We start from the raw sequence: 24215 nt of genomic DNA on the forward strand, positions 1-24215 counted from the left end.
CAAAGCGAGTGTCAAAACATTGTTTTACTTGCGCAGACTTTACTGTGGCAGAAACGCGTTGGTTATGTAACAGGTTGAAATTTTTTTTCCCTTTTGTTCATGCAGCATCAAACGACACGCGATAGGTTCTGGCGGTAATCAACTATTCAAGATGGTAGACCTATCAATGTAAAAGACAGGGTAAGGGTAGCTCCTGTAAATGTTATTCATTTATGTTAAATAGCTGCTAGCAGGATCTCATTGTTGATTTGCGGTTACAAAATCCATAGCTCTGAGTTCAGGTATTGTCAATCAATCATTTGATTTGCGTTTTAGATACCCCTAAATCAGTTATGGAAATACGATTCCCCCCGCTTCTCCTGGATGGTTACATAGGATCATTTAAGTTCATTTTTGAGTTATGCGTTGTAAACGTAGCGGACGAACTCTGACAGTCTATCGAACTTTAGCAATTGCGTCTAATTTCTTATTTTATTGATTTTATTCAACCGTTTTATGAGAAGCTTTGATTTGTACTTTTTTATATTAATAATTTACCTTTTTTTATCGTTTTTTTTTTTTTTTAGATTTTCTTCTCCGACCGCAGGTGCAAGGATTATGTGTTTGAAACTTAGAAAAGTTTGCAGTAGAATATTTAAAAAAACCGACTGTCCTTCAAACGGTTCGAAATGGAAGATTTATTCATTCACCGAAGAAACGAGTCAAATGACTCAAATGTCAAATGTGGTATTTTTAAAGTGACTAAAATTTAAGCCATTATCATTTATGATTTGATATTTATTTTGATATTGGTTTTTGTAGACCCATCCCCAGCAACGTCAACCTGCAGAAAGAAAAAAGGCCGGTTTCTATGACCTTGACGCTCGAAGGTCACGGAGATCATTACGTAAAACGTGTCATGCAGTGGTAGAGGTTGGGTGAGAAACGAGAATGACACGTGTTGCTTCATTATCAAAAAGGTACAATAGCCGCAAGTGTAAGCTATTTGGTATTCATTTTGATATTGGTTATTGCAGACCCATCCCCGGCAAAGTCACCTGCAGAAAAAAAGGCCAGTTTGCATTTCAATCGAAGGTCATGGATATCATTACGTAAAAGGTGTCAGGCATTGGTGTAGAGGTTGGGTGAGAACGGGACGTTTTGCTTCATTATCAAAAAGGTAAAATAGCCATTAGGCTTAAGAGGAGGGGTGAGAAAAAATTGTATAAAAGGCGAGAGAAAAGTTGACAGGGATCAGTCGAGTGAGCATCTCCGACACGGTAACAACTCCATATTTCGTCGTAATATCAGTTCGCAATCATGGGTAAATGTTCATTTTTATTTCGAGTCGTAAATCTATTCTATCTTGTTATTAGTTGTTGATACGACTAGTTACCTTCGAAAAATAATTTCCTATTGTTTATTGCATAGTTAATTATGGCATTGTGTTGCTGTTGGGTGTTGTATCGTTGATGTCGACCACGAGAGAAAATCTTTCAAAAGGAAAGAGAAAAGGCAACAGAAGTCCATCGAGTGAGCATCTCCGACCCGGCAACAACTGCATTCTTCGTCGTATTACCAGGTCGCAATCACGGGTAAAAAATCTGTATTTCTACATGGAATTTTGTATCAATTTCCATTTTTTCTATTTGATAATATGTCCGTTAATGTTGAATATTTAATATTGTGTAGTTAACTATGCCGTCATGCTGCTATTGGTTGTTGTATCGTCGATGTCTGGGTCGACCACTGGTGTACCGACGTCTCCTGGATAAGGCGGATACCAAACCGCAACGCCACCACCTTATTACTCAACAACATACGCAACGACCAGATACTACACCGAGGTTGCACTGTTGGGTTTACAGTTAAATCACCAAGGATCGAGATTATTACACCACAACTTGTGCTGCTCCTCGAGCTACACTACCAAAGCGCTAGAGTACTACACCGAGGCACCTACTGAGACTACGCAACTACGTATGCTGCCCCAACCTACGACACCGAGGCTCCAGCTTATTACATTACCAAAGCTGTCGAATTCTACATTGGATCGCCCAAGTACGACAGAAATCACCAACACGGCAGCCCCGAAGTTTCGAATAAACTTCGTTTCAAACAGTGTAACGGCAAAGAGTGAAGGTGAGTTCTCTATTATTGTAATTTTGTGCAACATGTACTAATGACTTGTTTTCCTTCCTTGTCTGTCTTTCGAACAAGACAAATTCGACTGCAATCGCGTCGAATTCAATAGCAAAGATAACACATTCGTACGTGTACACCGCGCCGTTAAACTTGACATTGTCGGTCGGCAAGCCGCACTTGACGATGGCCGTACCATCACCTACGACAAGTGCTTTATTGTCACAGGTAAACAGTTTATGCCAAACGAAATTTGTCTTTAAAAGTCTCAATGATTACACCTTTTGAATGTTGAATAACTTTGATAATCTTCCTGCTCGATAGTGTCTTAAGAGCCTATTTAAACTGCTAACAATTTATTTCTGTGAATTAGTTCTACGAATTCTCTAAAAATGGCCTTTATTTTCTTGTTAGGTGTTAAACGAAAATCTTTTCCAATCCCTGAGCGGTGCCCTTAAAGATGCCCACGAGCACGTAGCGCTGTTCCGCAACATCGATGGCGGTAACATAGGTCGAGTTCTCCGTTCTCCCAAATATTTGAGCCAATCGACAACCGAGAAGGGGAAAGTGGAAAGTGTTAATGTGTTGCCCAAAGCCAATGTTGAGGGTGCAATTTTGGAAGATTACAAGTTCGCATTGACCTTAAACAATGGTCAAAAGGTAAACAGTTATTTCTGTACATGTTTTGGCGATGTTAATTAAAATCTAAAAATTTTTTCACCAGATTTAAACTGACCATGTCGTCGTTGCATGTCGGTTGGGACGCAAACACGTCTGTTGCTTTTGGTTTGGAAATAGAGGAGATTTTGGTGGTTATCGAGTCAATACCGAGCTTGAAGCACGATCGAATGTTTGGTTGGTAAGAATCCTTGAACATTTTTTTTCATATTAATTGTACTATTGTGATTACAACTTGACCAACATTGACTGCTCTGATGTTGTTGTTAGATAGTATATGAAGTTCTTGTTAAATGAGATTCTAATTATTGGGTTTGGACTTTATTTTTCATTAGGTTGGAGATGTTACGTTCTTTTGTGATATCAAATTGGGTCGCTGTTGTGTGGAACATTATCACCATGCTGTTGTATTAGGGCGATTGGCTGGAGAGAACAATACTGGCAAAGTATCATGGATGAAAAACTGCAGTGCACTGTTACCAAGTGCATTCTTCGTCGTATTATCAGTACGCAATCGGGTAAATATTCTGTTTCACGGAGTTTGTATAAATTATTTGTTTTTTATCTGTTTGTGTAACATATTGAATATTAATGTTCAAATTATTTACCGCATAGTTGATTGTGATGTCGTGATGTTACCGTTTGCCGTATCGTTGAAGGCTGGGTCGATCACTGGTGTACCGATGTCTCCTGGGTATAGCGGATACCTAAGCACCACGCCGCCGCCTTACTACACAACGACAACATTCGCAAGAACCGGTTACTACACCGAGGCACACAATTACTACACCACCAAGGCTCCAGAGTATTACACCGCAGCTGATGCTGCCCCGAGTTACATCATCAAACGTACTACACCGAGGCTCCAACTTATTACACCACCAAAGCGGCTGAATACTACACCGAGCCGCCCAAGTACTACACCAACAAGGCTCCAGAGTATTACACCACAACTTGTGCTTGCTTCCCCGAGCCGCTACACCGAATCCCCGAAGTATTACTCTGCCCTAAGCTACACAACTACGACTGAGGCGACCAAGTACTACGCAGCCCCAACTTCTACACAGCGGCTGCTCCTTCGTACTACGTTGAATTGGAATACTACACCTAGGCTTCAGTTTACTACACCACAACCTACGCTACACCTAGATACTACACCGAGGCCCCTATGTAACTACCAAGGCACCTGAGTATTATAACACTACTTACGCTGCTCCGACCAACTACACCGAAGCTCCGAAGTATTACTCAATCCGAGTTACAACACCACTAAGGCACCTGAATATTACACCACACCTTCCGCTTCTCCAACTTACTACAGGGACGTTCCTAAATATTATAACTATGTTCAGATTTGTCGGTCATATCTTAATAGTTACTAGTCACTGGGAATTGTTGATCTTTAATAGGGAAATCAATTTTTTTAAAACCTGGGTGATCATTGTGTACGACTTCTCTTGCCACCTATCTTTCCTATTTCGCATGTTGGAGGTGACCTATTGCTCTAGTCGCTCTGTATTCCGACATATTCTAGTGTTTGGACAAACTTCATTTACAGGGCAAGTAACGAAAGAGACATGTGGTGTTTACTAAAAATTTTTAATGTTACTAGCTCTGTTTTTAACATTAGTTGGTGTAACAAATGAGTTGCAGATAGTGTATGGTTTATCACATAAGTTTATTTGAAGGGTCTGGAGTTGATCAGTCTATTGCCAATAACTTATGTAAAACTTCAAAGTTGTAAAAAATATACAAATTTGAACTAAACATTATTTTATTATAAATTATAAGACACAGCAAACAAAAACATTAAAAGGAATTGCTTTATTGTCCCACCTCCACCCACAATTCCACCACATTTTACAATCACATACATACATACACTTAAGTTAACCCGTTGGCTGCCACGCCATACAACCCGTAGGTTGCTCTCTACTTACTCTACGCGCCACGTCTGAAGGATCCGTGACCAAAGTGGGACTTGCCATTGCTGACAAGTCCGGGCTGACACGGTGACAGGAGAATCCATCACCGCATCGACAAGGGGGAACTTGGTGCATTGCCAAACAGGCGCCTTTCGGCGCGGCCCATGCTAAGGAGCGGGGAGAACAAAGGCGTGGCAGACAACGGGTTAACTAACACAAACATATTACCAACAACAAATGATGATCCGCGCTGACACTTTGGAGATACCGGCGACGTTATGGTGTCCATCTTCTCGAAATTTCCTCTGCATTACCTGAATAAAGAGAAATTCAATTCTTAATTACTGACAGGCCAATAAAAGTTACATAATACAGAAAGAAACAATAATCAGGTTTTTTAGCTCAAAGATTTAAATATGCAATTTTTTAAAGTTTAAATCAAGCTTGCAATGTTGAGAACTGTTAACAGAACAAAGCTCATAGCAGTCTTTTTAAAAAAATTCCGGAAGTATACCGGAAGTAACCACAGCGCCTCAACCATTGAGCTGTCGTCAAAATAAACCACATATTCGTGATCCCCATGAAATTTGGGCTCGATTAGGTGGGATTTAAACGAAATCCAAAATTTGGCCAAAATCGAGAATTTTCCTGAACTATAGTTCAGGAAAATTTTCGAAACCGGAAGTACGAATACGTAAAAAATAAAACATGAACTTTACCACAAATTCGACGAGGATCACGAATATGTGGTTCTTTCGTACGTCAGATGAATATTTACTAAACTACAGACTGAAATGAGTAAACCGGAAGTAGAAATAAAAAATCAAATATCGAAAACCTAACAAGTGAGCTTTGTTGGGGGAATAGTTATCGTTAGTTATCACTAAATTCTTCAACAAAATAACTGCCAATAAATGTTTAAAAAGATGTGCAAAGTAATGAAACTGACTGTTTTGACAGCTGCACATTTTCAAAAAGCCATCTAGCGTTAGAAATAAGAAACGTCCAAGTAAAACTTTGCGCGCAAAAAGGGCCTGATTTTGGAATTATTACACAGACACAGAGTTTAACGCAACTAGACTATTGGTAGATAACCTAAGAAAATAAGTCAATTGTCCGGTACCTGCCCATAATCCCGAGGTAAGTAACTGCAGGTGTGTAACAGCAAAGGGTAGCGACCACGGAAGTGTTCCAACTCGTCGGTGAAGTAAGACAAGTTGTAGCAGCAAAAGCAGTGAAGCTAGATGAGTGTACGTCGGGAAGATGAGGATGGAGAAGATTGTTGTTGGAAGTCCTTCTTCCGTCATGGACAAAGGTCAGCATTGGCACAAGAATCTCCGTGCCAGGACCACACGATTCGTCGATTCCATACAGAAACTGCGTGCTCTGTAAAAACAAATGTTTTGCATAAATGAAAATATAAAAATGAATAAAGCATATCAATCTTTACCTTTTCTAAGAAGCACACCGAAATGTATATGATGAAAAACCGTAATAATGGAATTCACAGCAACCAACAGCATTACTCCACATGTTGAGAAAAATTTCCTGATGCTAAAGAAAGTGTCATGAAGTATTGCAGTAGCGTGGTAGGTGGTATTGATGTTTACCTTATCATATGGGTGATAAACTTAATAAAGCATTTGACTTTCATCAAGCAGATCTGGTACATGGTCATACACATGGCAGGTTATTCACTTCACACGCTTCATGTCTCTGAAACTGTAAGTGGGAATGGGACAAGGAAATTCTCTACATTAGTTACAAATTTACACACATTTACCTAAGAGAAATATAACTGTACCTATCTCTTAGCTGGGTTGTCTTCTAAAACAGAAGTAAAAACATACATAACAACAAACATGCTGTGGCAGCCTGGCAGGGTAAGCCACCAAAATTGAAAGATTCAGAAAAGATCCTATGGTTCATGAACAAGAATACCTATGTTTCATGAAAATATGAATTGTAATGGTCTGGTAGCAGTCATTGGGAAATACCTTATCTCGGCAGATTTGTATTCCACTACATGTGGTCTTCATCTTCAAACATGAGTTTTAGGCCTTTGACAGCATGATGGGCCTAATGGATGGAAATTGACTGAGCGCTAAGTCAACTTGTTGGAATGACTGACAGTAGGCCTATGCATCTAGAATTTGAAGAAATAAGTTGGTACAGTATAAAAACAAGGAAACTAGGTCAAGATAAACCTACATATATTACGAAATTCAATTTGGTAATTTAAATCACAGGAATATAAGTACATATTAGCTACAATTTTGTTTCGCCTTTTCGCCTCGTTTCACGATGTAACAACAACAAAGGCGATATTGGCGACATCTGGTAATGAGTTTTGAATCCTAAGTTGGTTGCACAGTCGCAGCTCAAATTATCGGAGTTCTATTGTCGCGTGTGGAGTTCTACTGTCAAGCACTGGAGTTCAATTGTCAGGTATTTTTAATAAAATATTGGGGTTCTATTGTCGGTCGGGTATTTTTAATAATATTAACCAAGTTAGGATTCAAATTTCAAAACTCATTACCAGATGTCGCTAGTGTTGCCCTTGTTGTTTCTACAACGTAAAACGAGGGGAAAAGTGCGGGTCGCCATAATTCGTCATCGTCATCGTCATCGTCATCGTCTGCCCATAGGGGGCTAAAATGCGGGATCCGCTGTGGATGCCACCAGGGGGCACCACTAGATTACAAATCGTCATAGGCTAAAGTTGTGCAAGTTTATCTAGATTTTAATTCTTGTTTTATTTTAAAAATAGGGAATAATAAATTAAATAGAAATTGTAATGCAAAAAAATTAACAAATTTTCCTGTATTCTCTAAAACATTCACGCATAGAAAACATAAAACTAATGTAAAAAATAGACGTTATTTCCGAAAAAATTAATCGGCGTAATGTCGTAGATAACTAGACATCCTATAACAAGTAATAAAACAACGCTTCAATCAGAACCTCTGAAATTCTAATTAGAATTAGAATTTCGCAAATAAAATATGGTCAACACATAAGACGAAATCATGTCCGTCAGAACATGTTATATTACATAGCTAAATGAGTGTATATATAGTATATACTATATACACTTATATATAATGTATACAATTATAAGAGAAGGTACACCGTACACATGAATGACAGTAAGGGCAAAAATTAAATATAAAAATATATATAATTATATGCGATTATATAATATCGGATGTATAAAAATATATATAATTATATGCGGTTATATAATATCGCATATAATTATATATATTTTTGTATATAATTTTATACATAAATATATAAAGTCGTTCAAGGTATTTTCCTATCAAATTAAAGGCAGATAATTTTCCAGAGGTGACGTGAAAATATTTTAACAAAGTACCACGTAACTTGAACGGATCACATCATTACACTGATAATATCATGGAACTTAGCGATTCATGTATATGTGATAGAAATATTTTGCTGCGGCAGGTGGCAGTGGAAAAGCCACCAATAAGTTTGGTTTTCCCGTCATGAGAAAACGCCGAGAAAACGAATCATGATTGTGCATGGTGAATTTCAACCCACCATCAATAAGCATTTCCCCGTGTTTTCTTTAATGTTGTGTTCATTTTCTAAATTAATTTTGCATTCGCACCTCGTTTTAGTTTTAAGTATTTAATGCATTACACCAATTGCATTAGCATTACGCTAGAGCTAGACATTAAAAGATATTTGTACTACCATGTTCGAACCACAAAAAACTGTAGTGGTTGTTCGAAATGCCAAGTAGAAGTCAAGCGGCTCCCTCTGGTGGCCGATTCATGATTTCCACAACACATTCCGCAGTTTAGTTCCTAAAAGACGATGACGATGACGATGACGATGACGAATTATGGCGACCCGAAAAGTGCGAAACAAATTGTAGCTGATGAATACTTCCTGTGATTATATTCCTGTGATTTCATATACCAAATTGAACTTTGTATCATATGTAGGTTTATCTTGACCTGATTTCCTTATTTTTATACTGTACCAACTTTTTTCTTCAAATTTTAGATGCATACTGTCAGTCATTCCAAAAAGTTGACTTAGCGCTCAGTCACTTTCCCTCCAATAGACCCATCATGTTGTCAAAAACCTAAAACTCATATGTGAAGCTCAAATATCGTGGAATACAAATGTGCGGAGACGAGGTATTTCCCCATTACTGCTACCAACCACACCACATCAAAATGCCTTACTAAATTCATCACCATTCACCCATATGATAAAGGTAAGCATCAATATAACCTATCACCACGCTACTGCAATACTTCATAATGACTTCATAAGACTTCATAAGACACTTTCTTTAGCATCAGGAAATTTACCTAAACCTGAGGAGTAAGGCTGTTGGTTGCTGTGATTTCCATTTTTACGGTTTTTTATCATGAAACTTTCAGTGAGCTTGTTACTTAAGGTAAAGATTGAAATGTTTTATTAACTGTTATATTTTCATTAATGCAATACATTTTTTTTTACAGAGTACGTAATAGATCCTTAAGCCAATGCGTACCTTTGTCCATGACGGAAGAGAGACTTCCAACAACAATCTTCTCCATCCTCATCTTCCCGACGTACACTCATCTAGCTTCACTGCTTTTGCTGCTACAACTTGTCTTACTTCACCGACGAGTTGGAACACTTCCGTGGTCGCTACCCTTTGCTGTTACACACCTGCAGTTACTTACCTCGGGATTATGGGCAGGTACCGGACAATTGACTTATTTTCTTAGGTTATCTACCAATAGTCTAGTTGCGTTAAACTCTGTGTCTGTGTAATAATTCCAAAATCAGGCCCTTTTTGCGCGCAAAGTTTTACTTGGACGTTTCTTATTTCTAACGCTAGATGGCTTTTTGAAAATGTGCAGCTGTCAAAACAGTCAGTTTCATTACTTTGCACATCTTTTTAAACATTTATTGGCAGTTATTTTGTTGAAGAATTTAGTGATAACTAACGATAACTATTCCCCCAACAAAGCTCACTTGTTAGGTTTTCGATATTTGATTTTTTATTTCTACTTCCGGTTTACTCATTTCAGTCTGTAGTTTAGTAAATATTCATCTGACGTACGAAAGAACCACATATTCGTGATCCTCGTCGAATTTGTGGTAAAGTTCATGTTTTATTTTTTACGTATTCGTACTTCCGGTTTCGAAAATTTTCCTGAACTTATAGTTCAGGAAAATTCTCGATTTTGGCCAAATTTTGGATTTCGTTTAAATCCCACCTAATCGACCCCAAATTTCATGGGGATCACGAATATGTGGTTTATTTTGACGACAGCTCAATGGTTGAGGCGCTGTGGTTACTTCCGGTATACTTCCGGAATTTTTTTTAAAAGACTAGCAAGTGAGCTTTGTTCTGTTAACAGTTCTCAACATTGCAAGCTTGATTTAAACTTTAAAAAATTGCATATTTAAATCTTTGAGCTAAAAAACCTGATTATTGTTTCTTTCTGTATTATGTAACTTTTATTGGCCTGTCAGTAATTAAGAATTGAATTTCTCTTTATTCAGGTAATGCAGAGGAAATTTCGAGAAGATGGACACCATAACGTCGCCGGTATCTCCAAAGTGTCAGCGCGGATCATCATTTGTTGTTGGTAATATGTTTGTGTTAGTTAACCCGTTGTCTGCCACGCCTTTGTTCTCCCCGCTCCTTAGCATGGGCCGCGCCGAAAGGCGCCTGTTTGGCAATGCACCAAGTTCCCCCTTGTCGATGCGGTGATGGATTCTCCTGTCACCGTGTCAGCCCGGACTTGTCAGCAATGGCAAGTCCCACTTTGGTCACGGATCCTTCAGACGTGGCGCGTAGAGTAAGTAGAGAGCAACCTACGGGTTGTATGGCGTGGCAGCCAACGGGTTAACTTAAGTGTATGTATGTATGTGATTGTAAAATGTGGTGGAATTGTGGGTGGAGGTGGGACAATAAAGCAATTCCTTTTAATGTTTTTGTTTGCTGTGTCTTATAATTTATAATAAAATAATGTTTAGTTCAAATTTGTATATTTTTTACAACTTTGAAGTTTTACATAAGTTATTGGCAATAGACTGATCAACTCCAGACCCTTCAAATAAACTTATGTGATAAACCATACACTATCTGCAACTCATTTGTTACACCAACTAATGTTAAAAACAGAGCTAGTAACATTAAAAATTTTTAGTAAACACCACATGTCTCTTTCGTTACTTGCCCTGTAAATGAAGTTTGTCCAAACACTAGAATATGTCGGAATACAGAGCGACTAGAGCAATAGGTCACCTCCAACATGCGAAATAGGAAAGATCCAAAAAAATAAGAAATCGTCGCAACGTCTTAGGGCTTTTAGGTGGCAAGAGAAGTCGTACACAATGATCACCCAGGTTTTAAAAAAATTGATTTCCCTATTAAAGATCAACAATTCCCAGTGACTAGTAACTATTAAGATATGACCGACAAATCTGAACATAGTTATAATATTTAGGAACGTCCCTGTAGTAAGTTGGAGAAGCGGAAGGTGTGGTGTAATATTCAGGTGCCTTAGTGGTGTTGTAACTCGGATTGAGTAATACTTCGGAGCTTCGGTGTAGTTGGTCGGAGCAGCGTAAGTAGTGTTATAATACTCAGGTGCCTTGGTAGTTACATAGGGGCCTCGGTGTAGTATCTAGGTGTAGCGTAGGTTGTGGTGTAGTAAACTGAAGCCTAGGTGTAGTATTCCAATTCAACGTAGTACGAAGGAGCAGCCGCTGTGTAGAAGTTGGGGCTGCGTAGTACTTGGTCGCCTCAGTCGTAGTTGTGTAGCTTAGGGCAGAGTAATACTTCGGGGATTCGGTGTAGCGGCTCGGGGAAGCAAGCACAAGTTGTGGTGTAATACTCTGGAGCCTTGTTGGTGTAGTACTTGGGCGGCTCGGTGTAGTATTCAGCCGCTTTGGTGGTGTAATAAGTTGGAGCCTCGGTGTAGTACGTTTGATGATGTAACTCGGGGCAGCATCAGCTGCGGTGTAATACTCTGGAGCCTTGGTGGTGTAGTAATTGTGTGCCTCGGTGTAGTAACCGGTTCTTGCGAATGTTGTCGTTGTGTAGTAAGGCGGCGGCGTGGTGCTTAGGTATCCGCTATACCCAGGAGACATCGGTACACCAGTGATCGACCCAGCCTTCAACGATACGGCAAACGGTAACATCACGACATCACAATCAACTATGCGGTAAATAATTTGAACATTAATATTCAATATGTTACACAAACAGATAAAAAACAAATAATTTATACAAACTCCGTGAAACAGAATATTTACCCGATTGCGTACTGATAATACGACGAAGAATGCACTTGGTAACAGTGCACTGCAGTTTTTCATCCATGATACTTTGCCAGTATTGTTCTCTCCAGCCAATCGCCCTAATACAACAGCATGGTGATAATGTTCCACACAACAGCGACCCAATTTGATATCACAAAAGAACGTAACATCTCCAACCTAATGAAAAATAAAGTCCAAACCCAATAATTAGAATCTCATTTAACAAGAACTTCATATACTATCTAACAACAACATCAGAGCAGTCAATGTTGGTCAAGTTGTAATCACAATAGTACAATTAATATGAAATAAAATGTTCAAGGATTCTTACCAACCAAACATTCGATCGTGCTTCAAGCTCGGTATTGACTCGATAACCACCAAAATCTCCTCTATTTCCAAACCAAAAGCAACAGACGTGTTTGCGTCCCAACCGACATGCAACGACGACATGGTCAGTTTAAATCTGGTGAAAAAATTTTTAGATTTTAATTAACATCGCCAAAACATGTACAGAAATAACTGTTTACCTTTTGACCATTGTTTAAGGTCAATGCGAACTTGTAATCTTCCAAAATTGCACCCTCAACATTGGCTTTGGGCAACACATTAACACTTTCCACTTTCCCCTTCTCGGTTGTCGATTGGCTCAAATATTTGGGAGAACGGAGAACTCGACCTATGTTACCGCCATCGATGTTGCGGAACAGCGCTACGTGCTCGTGGGCATCTTTAAGGGCACCGCTCAGGGATTGGAAAAGATTTTCGTTTAACACCTAACAAGAAAATAAAGGCCATTTTTAGAGAATTCGTAGAACTAATTCACAGAAATAAATTGTTAGCAGTTTAAATAGGCTCTTAAGACACTATCGAGCAGGAAGATTATCAAAGTTATTCAACATTCAAAAGGTGTAATCATTGAGACTTTTAAAGACAAATTTCGTTTGGCATAAACTGTTTACCTGTGACAATAAAGCACTTGTCGTAGGTGATGGTACGGCCATCGTCAAGTGCGGCTTGCCGACCGACAATGTCAAGTTTAACGGCGCGGTGTACACGTACGAATGTGTTATCTTTGCTATTGAATTCGACGCGATTGCAGTCGAATTTGTCTTGTTCGAAAGACAGACAAGGAAGGAAAACAAGTCATTAGTACATGTTGCACAAAATTACAATAATAGAGAACTCACCTTCACTCTTTGCCGTTACACTGTTTGAAACGAAGTTTATTCGAAACTTCGGGGCTGCCGTGTTGGTGATTTCTGTCGTACTTGGGCGATCCAATGTAGAATTCGACAGCTTTGGTAATGTAATAAGCTGGAGCCTCGGTGTCGTAGGTTGGGGCAGCATACGTAGTTGCGTAGTCTCAGTAGGTGCCTCGGTGTAGTACTCTAGCGCTTTGGTAGTGTAGCTCGAGGAGCAGCACAAGTTGTGGTGTAATAATCTCGATCCTTGGTGATTTAACTGTAAACCCAACAGTGCAACCTCGGTGTAGTATCTGGTCGTTGCGTATGTTGTTGAGTAATAAGGTGGTGGCGTTGCGGTTTGGTATCCGCCTTATCCAGGAGACGTCGGTACACCAGTGGTCGACCCAGACATCGACGATACAACAACCAATAGCAGCATGACGGCATAGTTAACTACACAATATTAAATATTCAACATTAACGGACATATTATCAAATAGAAAAAATGGAAATTGATACAAAATTCCATGTAGAAATACAGATTTTTTACCCGTGATTGCGACCTGGTAATACGACGAAGAATGCAGTTGTTGCCGGGTCGGAGATGCTCACTCGATGGACTTCTGTTGCCTTTTCTCTTTCCTTTTGAAAGATTTTCTCTCGTGGTCGACATCAACGATACAACACCCAACAGCAACACAATGCCATAATTAACTATGCAATAAACAATAGGAAATTATTTTTCGAAGGTAACTAGTCGTATCAACAACTAATAACAAGATAGAATAGATTTACGACTCGAAATAAAAATGAACATTTACCCATGATTGCGAACTGATATTACGACGAAATATGGAGTTGTTACCGTGTCGGAGATGCTCACTCGACTGATCCCTGTCAACTTTTCTCTCGCCTTTTATACAATTTTTTCTCACCCCTCCTCTTAAGCCTAATGGCTATTTTACCTTTTTGATAATGAAGCAAAACGTCCCGTTCTCACCCAACCTCTACACCAATGCCTGACACCTTTTACGTAATGATATCCATGACCTTCGATTGAAATGCAAACTGGCCTTTTTTTCTGCAGGTGACTTTGCCGGGGATGGGTCTGCAATAACCAATATCAAAATGAATACCAAATAGCTTACACTTGCGGCTATTGTACCTTTTTGATAATGAAGCAACACGTGTCATTCTCGTTTCTCACCCAACCTCTACCACTGCATGACACGTTTTACGTAATGATCTCCGTGACCTTCGAGCGTCAAGGTCATAGAAACCGGCCTTTTTTCTTTCTGCAGGTTGACGTTGCTGGGGATGGGTCTACAAAAACCAATATCAAAATAAATATCAAATCATAAATGATAATGGCTTAAATTTTAGTCACTTTAAAAATACCACATTTGACATTTGAGTCATTTGACTCGTTTCTTCGGTGAATGAATAAATCTTCCATTTCGAACCGTTTGAAGGACAGTCGGTTTTTTTAAATATTCTACTGCAAACTTTTCTAAGTTTCAAACACATAATCCTTGCACCTGCGGTCGGAGAAGAAAATCTAAAAAAAAAAAAAAACGATAAAAAAAGGTAAATTATTAATATAAAAAAGTACAAATCAAAGCTTCTCATAAAACGGTTGAATAAAATCAATAAAATAAGAAATTAGACGCAATTGCTAAAGTTCGATAGACTGTCAGAGTTCGTCCGCTACGTTTACAACGCATAACTCAAAAATGAACTTAAATGATCCTATGTAACCATCCAGGAGAAGCGGGGGGAATCGTATTTCCATAACTGATTTAGGGGTATCTAAAACGCAAATCAAATGATTGATTGACAATACCTGAACTCAGAGCTATGGATTTTGTAACCGCAAATCAACAATGAGATCCTGCTAGCAGCTATTTAACATAAATGAATAACATTTACAGGAGCTACCCTTACCCTGTCTTTTACATTGACAGGTCTACCATCTTGAATAGTTGATTACCGCCAGAACCTATCGCGTGTCGTTTGATGCTGCATGAACAAAAGGGAAAAAAAATTTCAACCTGTTACATAACCAACGCGTTTCTGCCACAGTAAAGTCTGCGCAAGTAAAACAATGTTTTGACACTCGCTTTGTTTTCGTTGCTAAGCAGTAAAATGTGATGAAATTTGGGTTTTGCTCTTCACACGGAATGTAGACGGAAAGGATTCGGCTCGGATATGTAAAGGATCGTTGGCTGCTGAAAAATTCACATTATTTTCTGCGAAAGCAAAAGCTTCATGTCGTATATAGCATTACCTTTTTTAATATTTTCTTTTTTTCATTTGGTTTAGCGTTTCGTTCATTGACTCCTTGTCACCAAAACCCTTCAATGGACAACACCTCCGCGTCATCTGGGTAATACAAACAATTGAATTAGTAGCTTTAGCAATTTGACTAACGTGTAATTACGTACTCTCGTTTAAGCCTCGATTGAATGGCAACCCTAAAGGTTTCAGGATTGTCCGGGCCGCTCAAAGGAGGCGTTGTTCTAGATTTAAATTCTTATTTTAACAGACCGTCCGGTTCAAACTGCTGCCAGTCAAGCAGGGGGAGACACTGCCCGACTGACTCGACCAGGGAGATTGCCCGCCCATGGTTAAGAGAAACCGGAAAAAGAGCGAAGAGGGCCGAGGAACAGTTTTTAAGAGAGCAATGCATCATAGTAGGCTTCCGGCTTAGACTCATGACCCTCCAACAGATTTCATCGAATCATGCGCCTTGCAAGTCCCTGTTTGACCAAACATCTCCCTTCCTCCTGGTTGTCGCAGCGAGTGAGTGACCACCGGCGGGCGTTGGTTAGTGGTTATTTAGGGAAACGGGGCCACTGAAGAAGGGAGCCCAGATATGCACTTGTAATTTATAAACTTATATAAAATTTATAGATCTTGAAATTCAGCGCGGCCAACCACTCGTCATTTCCCACCAATTGATAAAGTCTATCGAACAGCGGCGAGGGTAAACCTGAAAAGATAATTAAGAGATAATTAGGAATGCAGTAAATTAATAAGATAAGGGGAAGATACCGGGAACAAATCTGCCATAGTTGTTGGAGGAATAAGATCATTATTTTCTCCTCACCTTCTCTTCATAAGTTAACCTGAAATAAAAATAAATATTCTCATTAGATCACAATAACAATAACACAATAACATTTCCATTACTTATGAAGGACTTCTACAACATTATCTACAATGTTTTATAAAACTAACAGGAATTTAAAGTGTGTGGTGAAGCTAAAACATTTTTAGCATAACAATAAAGACAGTAAATAAAAATTTTAAAAAACCAAACTAAATTTTCTCGTTTCATTTTAATATGTTATGTGACTTGCAGAAACTACTCTCTTGAACAGTGTCATAAATTTGAATCCATCACAGACTTTAACGGATGGGAAACAAATTGAAAGGAGTGCCAATTTTGAACAGCAAAAATTCCCTGATTGGACTAAAACCCTCCCATCCTGGTTATCACAGTGGAAGCATAACTAACAACTGGATTATTAGGAGTGAAGGGGAAATGGCAACAGAAAACAAGGGAGGCCAGGTAGCACATTAATTTATCAAATCATATTACCATCAAATTATGATCTTGCACCAAGTGTTCTCTTCCGTTCATGGCAAGATCAGAATAATCACATGTTGCCTTGTTGCTTGTCGGCAAATGATCAATGATCAATACTAAGGGAATACAAAGACTTTATCCATCAAAGCTTAAATATCTATGCAAAAAATGTCACATAACTTACAATTTAGAGAATTCCACGGTGTTCAGTGAAAACTCACTTCCTCCAGACTCCAGTCCAGAACAAAATGACGTGCAACATGCTGTCTGCAACGATTTCAATGGCTGAAACTTGTTGGCAATGCGCCATCTAGGGACAAAAAAAAACATTCACGTTAAAAAACTGCCATTCGAATTTTCTGCACAATGTCCGTCATTCATTCAGGCCAAAAAAATAGGACCTGAATGTCGTTTTTTAAGTAGTTCAGGCCCATTAATTTTAAATTTTAAGGCGTTAAGGGCTTAAGGCCCACTAATTTTAAACTTCAATTACACAAGATTCGCTTAATGTCGTTTTTTGCCCAAATTTTCGCAGTAGATAGGTGAAAACTGTCAAGATATTTGCTTGACTTAACGAAACTTCTCCATATAAAGTTTCCAATGATCAGTAAAAAATTGTTGTTTAACGATCTCGGTCTCCGCTTCACCATTCATATACAAAACTGTGTTACAAATCGTTTAACTCGTATATAGATTTCAAGTAATAGAATTTGAAAGAGAAGGAATGCGATGAAAAATGAACTAACTTTACAAGCTACCAAAATTTCCTAACTTCACTTCTCGCTACTGGCGATGTTATGTTATTCAATTGAAAAATTTGACATTTTAAAAAAGGAAAATCAAACGTTAACGTAAAAATGTGTCTGCTTGAACGCTGTAAAAATTATTGTTTCGTATTTTTTAATATTTATTGAATTAACTAGAATAAAGCGCGAAGGAAATGAGGTAGCTGTCAGGATAAAAACAAAAGAAATCGAAGAAGTAATTTACCGTTATTTATGTGCAGATTCGTTATTTTTCAATAGATGACGGGTAGAGTCTTCGCAAGGAAGAAATTGAAATAAACTGGAAAATAACCCGATCCATTCACAACCACATCAGAGAGGACCACGCCTAGATAACAAGGAAAGAAAAAACATATTACACTTTGTTGTATGCGGCAGTTTTCATTGTTCTTAATTAATTAATTGATCCGAAAAAACAATAACGCCAGCGGAGGTCTGAAAAGGAGCTTTTCGTTTTGGATTTTTAGCAATTGTGGAGATTTTCTAAAGCAGATAAGATGGCAAACCCATCCCTCCCTCAAAATCTAAGCTAATAATGATAGCCTAAGCCTAGTAATCCAAGCTTTCTCTATGAAAGAAAATAACATTTTGATGGCATCAAATAGAGTTCAAAATTTTTGAAGGAAGAATAATACTTGTCTGTCAATGAATTATTTGTAGAAAACTTATTCGGAAAAAACAACAAGTGTCCACGCTGGGGTAAGTGACCTACCAACATCAATAGAAACTCCAGATAATTATGATGAATACTAATTAAGAATGTAGAGGCATTCTAAGAATTGTGAGTAAGCTATTATGGATGTTAACCTGTATTAACAGGATGAAGCATTGGTAGGCTACTTTGAGGCTAGTTGCCTTTCGCGTTCCTTCCTACACTTTATAATAAGAAATCTGAAAGGATATCTAACAATTCTAACACACATACGAAATAAATCACATCACAAACAAAAAGTTGCACAGAAATAAACTTGAATTTACTTATGAATTCATCGGTAATTTTCATGGAAAAATAGGAAAACTTGTGACAACCACTCAACAAGACAACAATCCGCCATCACATGAAAAACGAGCGACACGAATGTCATCTATTGAGCACTTCTGACACTCCAACACAAATGTTTTCACCACACTGGTTATCGGGGTAAGTTATCTGGTTATCTGGGCAGCTGGGCTGCAGTTCTGTATCTGCCATGTAACTTAAAGCAATTCAGTTCTTTTTTCTTTAGCTACTTGTAGAATTTGAACAGCGCACATTTATGGTCGTCGCTATTGCAACGTCAGGCTGACGTCTGACGTTGCGCTATCTATTCCTACATAACATATTCCTGGAGCGTTTAACGTTGCGCTATGCCGCTATCTCATACCTGAATCTCTAATCTTAATCTAATTCTACCACTGAGCCTCTCTTTATCACTTTGCTGAACTTACGTCAGGCCGCTAGGCGCTGTAGTCTAACGTTGCGCTATCCTATTGGGGTTGCTGACAGTAGAACTCCAAAGACAGAAGAACTCCACCGACATTAGAACCCCAATATTTTAAATAATTTTTAAGAATTTCTTTGTATGCGACAATAGAACTCCAAAGAAATAAGAACTCCTTTTTTAAATATTATTAAAAATACCCGACAATAGAACTCCAGTGCCTGACAGTACGCGACAATAGAACTCCAATAATTTTTTTATTATTTTCATGTCCGACTATAGAACTCCAACGATTTTTAAAATATTTTCATACCCGAAAGTAGAACTCCATTGAATTTTAAGTATTTTAAATGTCCTTAAATAGAACTCCTTTACTGGAAGTTCTTTACTACCTTACTTCCAAGAGGCCCATTACTACACCCAACTACCCAAGATAGCGCAACGTCAGACTGCAGCGCACCTGACCGTAACATTAAAATATGAGTTGGCTGACGAAGTGAAGAATGATAGCGCAAAGTCAGATTGATTCTCTCTGCATTTATAGGAGTTTATACATACTATGCTCTATGCAGGTAAATACCAACGTGCAACATTTTTACATTGCTCGTAAAATAGGGGACATGCCTTTTAGTAGCTTATAGCTATGATAAGAAATTAGGAAAAATTTAAACAGATTACCAAATTTATACAAAAATGTTCTGCGTTTTACTGTTCGTATTCATTCACATTCAAAAAACAGAAATGCTTTACAAAATAAAAACTCAAACAAAACACTTAATAATTTTGTTGAAAAATTGCGTTGTAGTATTCGTGAATGTGTTTTGATCCAGTTCAAATTTTCTTTGGTACTCCTTCTTCATTAAACTCCTATATTGTTTTAAGAATCATGTTTTGTAAAACAGTTATCGTGAGTATGAAAAAATTTCTCAGAAAGCACTTACAACACATTTTCCGCTCAGACAATATGCCGGTTTCAGAAGATCACACAACGTTCCCGAGGGAAACCAACCCGTCTCGCCGATAGCTGCTGTAAGCGCACCAGACCGTGGATCACGGCAATGCACGACGCACGCGTCTTCGGTAAGTTCTATTTTTTTAGAAAGCAATTTTCAAAACAACCAAACGTTGAAAAGGGGAAATGATAACGAACCAATCGACTGAATTCCATGATGAAGGTCCGACCAATGTTGCTGTCGACACACCTGGTTCGCAAATGTTGTCACGGGCTGATATTGTTGGCATTCCTAGACAAATTCGAACCAAGGTTAAATATAAAAATAAATCTGTTGGTTACATAAAAAGTATTACCTGTTCGTTTGGTATGCAAAGTTGAACGCTACTACTAGAACCCGAATTACAGGTCCCACTTTCGCAATCTCTTTGAACTAATCGTAAACCTTTTGACGACGTTAGACACCCTGAACGACACGAACTAATTGGCTTCCAGGGGCCCCAGCCACTCCTGCTTATAACGGATTGAGACACTGAGAAAAGATCGTCTGACATCACGAACTTGGCCGGTTCAGCAGGGGGATATGTAAAAATAGGTGACGGTGTATACACTGGAGTCGGGGCAAAAAGTTTTAAATTTTGTGAGAAGCCCATACGGGCTGGATAATAAGATTTGTCGCTGTATTTGAACGCCATCGCTTTTTCTTGAGGAAATGAATAGTCGTAAATAATGTTGGATTCAGCTGGCTCTTCAGATCGACAAACGTCCGCGTGTAGTTGATGGACCGAATTGCTATCACACGTGAATTCCTGTTTATAAAAAAACGTTACATATAAAACCGGCATCGGTAGCAAATTCTACTTTAGTTCACCTCGCATCTCCCAGAAAGGCAAAGAGTTGCCATCTTTTTGTCGTTTGTGTTTCGACCGTACTGGTTAGAGGTAGATCCAGTTTGGCATCGGGTACCATCAGGGTATATCCAGCCTGCAGCAGACGTCAGTCCACCCGATCTCAAATAACACCACACTTGACACGATCGGTATGCTGTGGGGGGTGGTGGTGGATTCATTCCTCGATTAAAATTAATATTAAACTTTTTGTTAATGATTAGGAAATATCTTACCATCTACACTGAGTTGCTGGATTCCTTTAGGAAGAATGGAAGAATTTTGTTGCGCAGCTTGATGGCAAACATGATCAGAGTAATGCTGAATTGTTGTGCGAGTGACGTTGTAACAGAGCTAAATAGAAAATGTGAATTATTACGTGATTTTGGCAAATACGGAAATGCTTGAGTACTTGTGATCCATCACAAGTTTGATATCGCACGTTGTTGCACGGTAAACTAGCAAGAAAAAACGAACCGTTAATTTTTTTATAATTCAATGTTTTACATTAAACAAGAACTCACTGGTGTTTACAATTCTGAACTTGCGTGGAAATAGCCATACTCCCACTACTCAAAGAATTGATCCCGTACAGACATCCCGAAGCACACGGTGTAACGACGGACCACAATGGATTTTCGCCGTTGTTGTACGTATTTTGATCAACGTCATAGTTCTGTAGTCGGACTCGAGATGTGCATCGACTTCTTCGACACCACTAATAATAATACATTTTTCAATTATAGCATCAAATTCAGAAATATAGCCAACAAACGTACCTTGCCTTCACCGCATGTCGTTCCTTCCAAAGCTGGATGTGCTGCATATGAAACTAATCTGCTGCCAATTTGACGGGCCAACCTCGTTGGAACACTCGTACAACGCAAATCACGACAAATTTCGTGCAACGGTCTCTGAGGGCTTCTTCGACTTTCTCGGCCGTGCCTCAACATACCTAGATACAATATGATTACACTAATTATTCCCGACAAAGTAAAAAGAACTGTCATTAATGAAGACAAACATTGTTGATCAGCTGTAAAACGCTCGCCAGGCAGCGAGGTGGATGCGTTATGATCCAATCTCTGTGGAGTCCAACTGCGATCCCGCAAGCAACCTGCTTGCATCGTGCTGTAAAAAGCAACAGGTAAATGAAACATGCCAAAAAGCTAGCAGTTTGAAAATACTTGAGAAAGGCGTCTAAATATTGTTTGCTACAGGGTGACCACTGCGTTTTGCCGCTACCAAGAGTGGGTGACATTAAGAAGCTGCCCGAGTCGCAGTCATTACCAGCCTCTCGTCCATCGTGTTTCATTCCAAGACTTAATTTTTGACAATGTGGTTAACTCGAGATTTTTTACATGTATCTAAGACTACGTTACCTGTGTCCTATTTCGTGAGCCACAACGTAAACTGATTCAAAATGTCGCCCTTCGTTGACAGTACAACTGCTCGTTGCCGTACACATCCCGCCGATGGGCGCCAAACCTTCAATAAAATTTTAATAATTTTATTACATCACTTTCAATTCAATTGATTTTCAATAATCTTACCAACAATCTGGTGAGTGGTGAATCCATCACGGCCGAGTGCAAAGAGATCGAGGCCGGTTAGCAATAGTGCGTGGTCCCAGTGGTCAGGATCGTGGTCGTCACTAGGATTTTCGCGATTTTGCCAATGGCTGTTGGTTTTAAAATTTATGGGTTATTAGCAATCGAGTATAACGAAGAGAGAAAAAAAAAATGCAGACCAAAATCGGTTGAGATATCGGTCAATATCGTGGATTCCCTGCTTGCCAGGCATTGCGGTAGTCGTCCCGGATGATGAAACGGCTAAAATTGGCAGGAGATCAAGTGGCTGACGAGTCCACATTTCTAACCGCTGCACCTGAAAATCGATCTCACGGCCTAACGAATCGTCCTGGTAAAGTAGTTGTACCTGAAAGGGTGCAAAATCACACCGTGTGGTGAATAACCCTTCTAAATTTAGCTTGCGCAATGTTGCATGTCCCATGCGATGCACGGCGCTCAAGGACTCCGGATGATAGTAATAAACTCTAGAAATTACCGCATTAATCATGGCAAGCACGAAGTGTGTCATCTCTTGTTCGGTATCGTCCGGAAAATTTGTCCGTGCCATGTGGCTGTAGAGAAAGGCGTCAACGAAGACGGCAGTTTCGATTGTAACACCCGATTCGCTCTGAATATTGATGTTTCTTTCAACACGTTTTCTATTCTTCAGAACGAGTGGTGGTTGGGCTTGGGGGTTCCAGGACATACGACGGACCAAGTGGTGATTTTGCGACTCCATCGATCGCTTGTGGACCCGCAGCGGCTCCAGACTCAAAAACTCGTTGGGCGACAAGGTAATAATTCCCCTCTAATTACAGAATAATTGACGCTGACGAGTAGAGAACGACGTTAAATAATATGAGTTGGTGGAAAAGAATAATTCTCACCATGCCTCGACAGAGATCAAAGGCTGCGTGTTGTCCGCGGTAAAAGCACCTGGCGAGCGACGGCGTGCGGATGGTCTGCGTGGTGTTTCCATCACGGAGGATGACCGTAAAGTTGGGAGAGACCAGCCCACCGGGTTGTAAGGTCACATCGTAAGATTGATTAAAAGCCCGGAATTTCAACTGGTGCTGTCGGGAGGATTGAACACTTCGCGGTCCTATCCGAGACGTCGTCGCCCGCACGATCACCACTTCCTCTCCCGACACTGCCATAAATACGTAAACAAAAGAACGGGTCTCCGTTTCTGAGGTTCGCGATGACTGGGAAAGTTGAGTCCCGAATTGAATTCCAATGTACCTCGAAAATCTGAAAGTGAGTTGAAGTAATCGCCTCCTGCAGATCCAATCTAATCAAGAAAATAAAAGCAATTCTGTCAAAATCTAAGCCCTTTAAAGATAGACGGGAAAGAGAACGTACCTCCATCACGGCGAAAAGGACCAATCCTGCCTGTATGATTGATAAGGACATGTTGATCCGGGAGCGGAGACGGGAACAGACACGAGTGCATCAAAGGTAAATAAGTTACTGAAGAAGCGCCGTGCGTACGCCGCAACTAGACGATTGGTAAAGAAACTTTGACTTGGGAACTCGGAGAGGCAGTCGGGCGTGGCCTTGGTTCTCTCTCTCTATCTCCGTAGGGTTGACTCGCACTCACCGCTTGGTTGCACGGGTCTGTATTCGACGCTTAATGAATCTTTGACGTGCTCCCCCGCGCGGCTACACTTTGAAGAGGAAAGACACTGAAATAAATTCAGGCCGTGCTGTCTTTGTCTTAATTCTATGCCGGAATCCAATTCGAATGGCCTCGAACTGTACCAGTCACCATCGAATTCATTAGACACA

The 24215-nt window shown here is 39.4% G+C and overlaps 2 protein-coding genes and 3 long non-coding RNA genes across 10 annotated transcripts; 2 read left to right on the forward strand and 3 right to left on the reverse strand.

The window, feature by feature from the left end:
* The first annotated feature begins 898 nt into the window (after nucleotides 1-898).
* LOC124210561 lies at nucleotides 899-4566 on the forward strand. Of its 4 annotated transcripts, none has more exons than XR_006881256.1 (10): nucleotides 899-959; nucleotides 1017-1159; nucleotides 1224-1303; nucleotides 1411-1574; nucleotides 1672-2121; nucleotides 2200-2349; nucleotides 2536-2781; nucleotides 2846-2980; nucleotides 3135-3317; nucleotides 3415-4566. XR_006881256.1 is itself a non-coding variant. In XM_046608705.1 (3 exons), the coding sequence occupies exons 1-3, from the start codon at nucleotides 1300-1302 to the stop codon at nucleotides 1849-1851; spliced, it is 348 nt and encodes a 115-aa protein (XP_046464661.1). In that variant the 5' UTR covers nucleotides 1166-1299; the 3' UTR covers nucleotides 1852-1874. The 4 variants fall into 4 exon arrangements, 1 of the variants encoding a protein (XP_046464661.1); XR_006881258.1 differs by having other exon boundaries at nucleotides 1231-1303; XR_006881257.1 differs by lacking the exon at nucleotides 1017-1159 and having other exon boundaries at nucleotides 941-959.
* A 235-nt stretch (nucleotides 4567-4801) lies between these two features.
* Nucleotides 4802-6776, reverse strand: LOC124210563. Its single transcript, XR_006881260.1, has 6 exons — nucleotides 6722-6776; nucleotides 6529-6642; nucleotides 6335-6446; nucleotides 6175-6278; nucleotides 5848-6110; nucleotides 4802-5038 (listed from the first exon to the last, which is right to left on the reverse strand). It is a non-coding gene; the product is annotated as an uncharacterized LOC124210563 (long non-coding RNA).
* A 1421-nt stretch (nucleotides 6777-8197) lies between these two features.
* On the forward strand, nucleotides 8198-10502 carry LOC124210564. The gene is made up of 5 exons (XR_006881261.1): nucleotides 8198-8697; nucleotides 8763-8979; nucleotides 9062-9165; nucleotides 9230-9453; nucleotides 10266-10502. It is a non-coding gene; the product is annotated as an uncharacterized LOC124210564 (long non-coding RNA).
* Nucleotides 10503-10737: 235 nt separating this feature from the next.
* Nucleotides 10738-18673, reverse strand: LOC124210565. 3 transcript variants are annotated; one of them, XR_006881264.1, is made up of 18 exons: nucleotides 18575-18673; nucleotides 17802-17924; nucleotides 16996-17121; nucleotides 16824-16927; nucleotides 16274-16347; nucleotides 15664-16211; nucleotides 15507-15601; nucleotides 15164-15444; nucleotides 14385-14777; nucleotides 14185-14327; nucleotides 14041-14120; nucleotides 13770-13933; nucleotides 13223-13672; nucleotides 12995-13144; nucleotides 12563-12808; nucleotides 12364-12498; nucleotides 12027-12209; nucleotides 10738-11929 (listed from the first exon to the last, which is right to left on the reverse strand). It is a non-coding gene; the product is annotated as an uncharacterized LOC124210565 (long non-coding RNA). The 3 variants fall into 3 exon arrangements; XR_006881262.1 differs by lacking the exon at nucleotides 15164-15444 and having other exon boundaries at nucleotides 18575-18672; XR_006881263.1 differs by lacking the exons at nucleotides 12995-13144; nucleotides 15164-15444 and having other exon boundaries at nucleotides 14041-14327.
* A 1024-nt stretch (nucleotides 18674-19697) lies between these two features.
* LOC124210566 (A disintegrin and metalloproteinase with thrombospondin motifs adt-1-like) lies at nucleotides 19698-24179 on the reverse strand. The gene is made up of 18 exons (XM_046608707.1): nucleotides 23790-24179; nucleotides 23670-23718; nucleotides 23315-23577; nucleotides 22924-23235; nucleotides 22607-22794; nucleotides 22410-22537; nucleotides 22239-22344; nucleotides 22044-22178; nucleotides 21881-21987; nucleotides 21636-21811; nucleotides 21381-21574; nucleotides 21269-21314; nucleotides 21093-21210; nucleotides 20841-21013; nucleotides 20326-20778; nucleotides 20168-20261; nucleotides 19959-20104; nucleotides 19698-19884 (listed from the first exon to the last, which is right to left on the reverse strand). The coding sequence occupies exons 1-18, from the start codon at nucleotides 23838-23840 to the stop codon at nucleotides 19849-19851; spliced, it is 2775 nt and encodes a 924-aa protein (XP_046464663.1). The 5' UTR covers nucleotides 23841-24179; the 3' UTR covers nucleotides 19698-19848.
* Nucleotides 24180-24215: the final 36 nt, after the last annotated feature.

The sequence above is a fragment of the Daphnia pulex genome, chromosome 2, assembly GCF_021134715.1.
Source record: "Daphnia pulex isolate KAP4 chromosome 2, ASM2113471v1".
Lineage (NCBI taxonomy): Eukaryota > Metazoa > Arthropoda > Branchiopoda > Diplostraca > Daphniidae > Daphnia > Daphnia pulex.

Excerpts from the sequence above, each read along its gene's own strand:
- LOC124210561 (XM_046608705.1), top strand. Across the intron at positions 1,575-1,671 it reads TTACCAGGTCGCAATCACGG|TTAACTATGCCGTCATGCTG; the intron begins GTAAAAAATCTG and ends AATATTGTGTAG.
- LOC124210566 (XM_046608707.1), bottom strand. The coding sequence starts at position 23,840 with ATGTCCTTATCAATCATACAGGCAGGATTGGTCCTTTTCGCCGTGATG. Across the intron at positions 21,014-21,092 it reads CCAGCAACTCAGTGTAGATG|CATACCGATCGTGTCAAGTG; the intron begins GTAAGATATTTC and ends CACCCCCCACAG. Across the intron at positions 20,779-20,840 it reads GCCTTTCTGGGAGATGCGAG|GAATTCACGTGTGATAGCAA; the intron begins GTGAACTAAAGT and ends TTTTATAAACAG.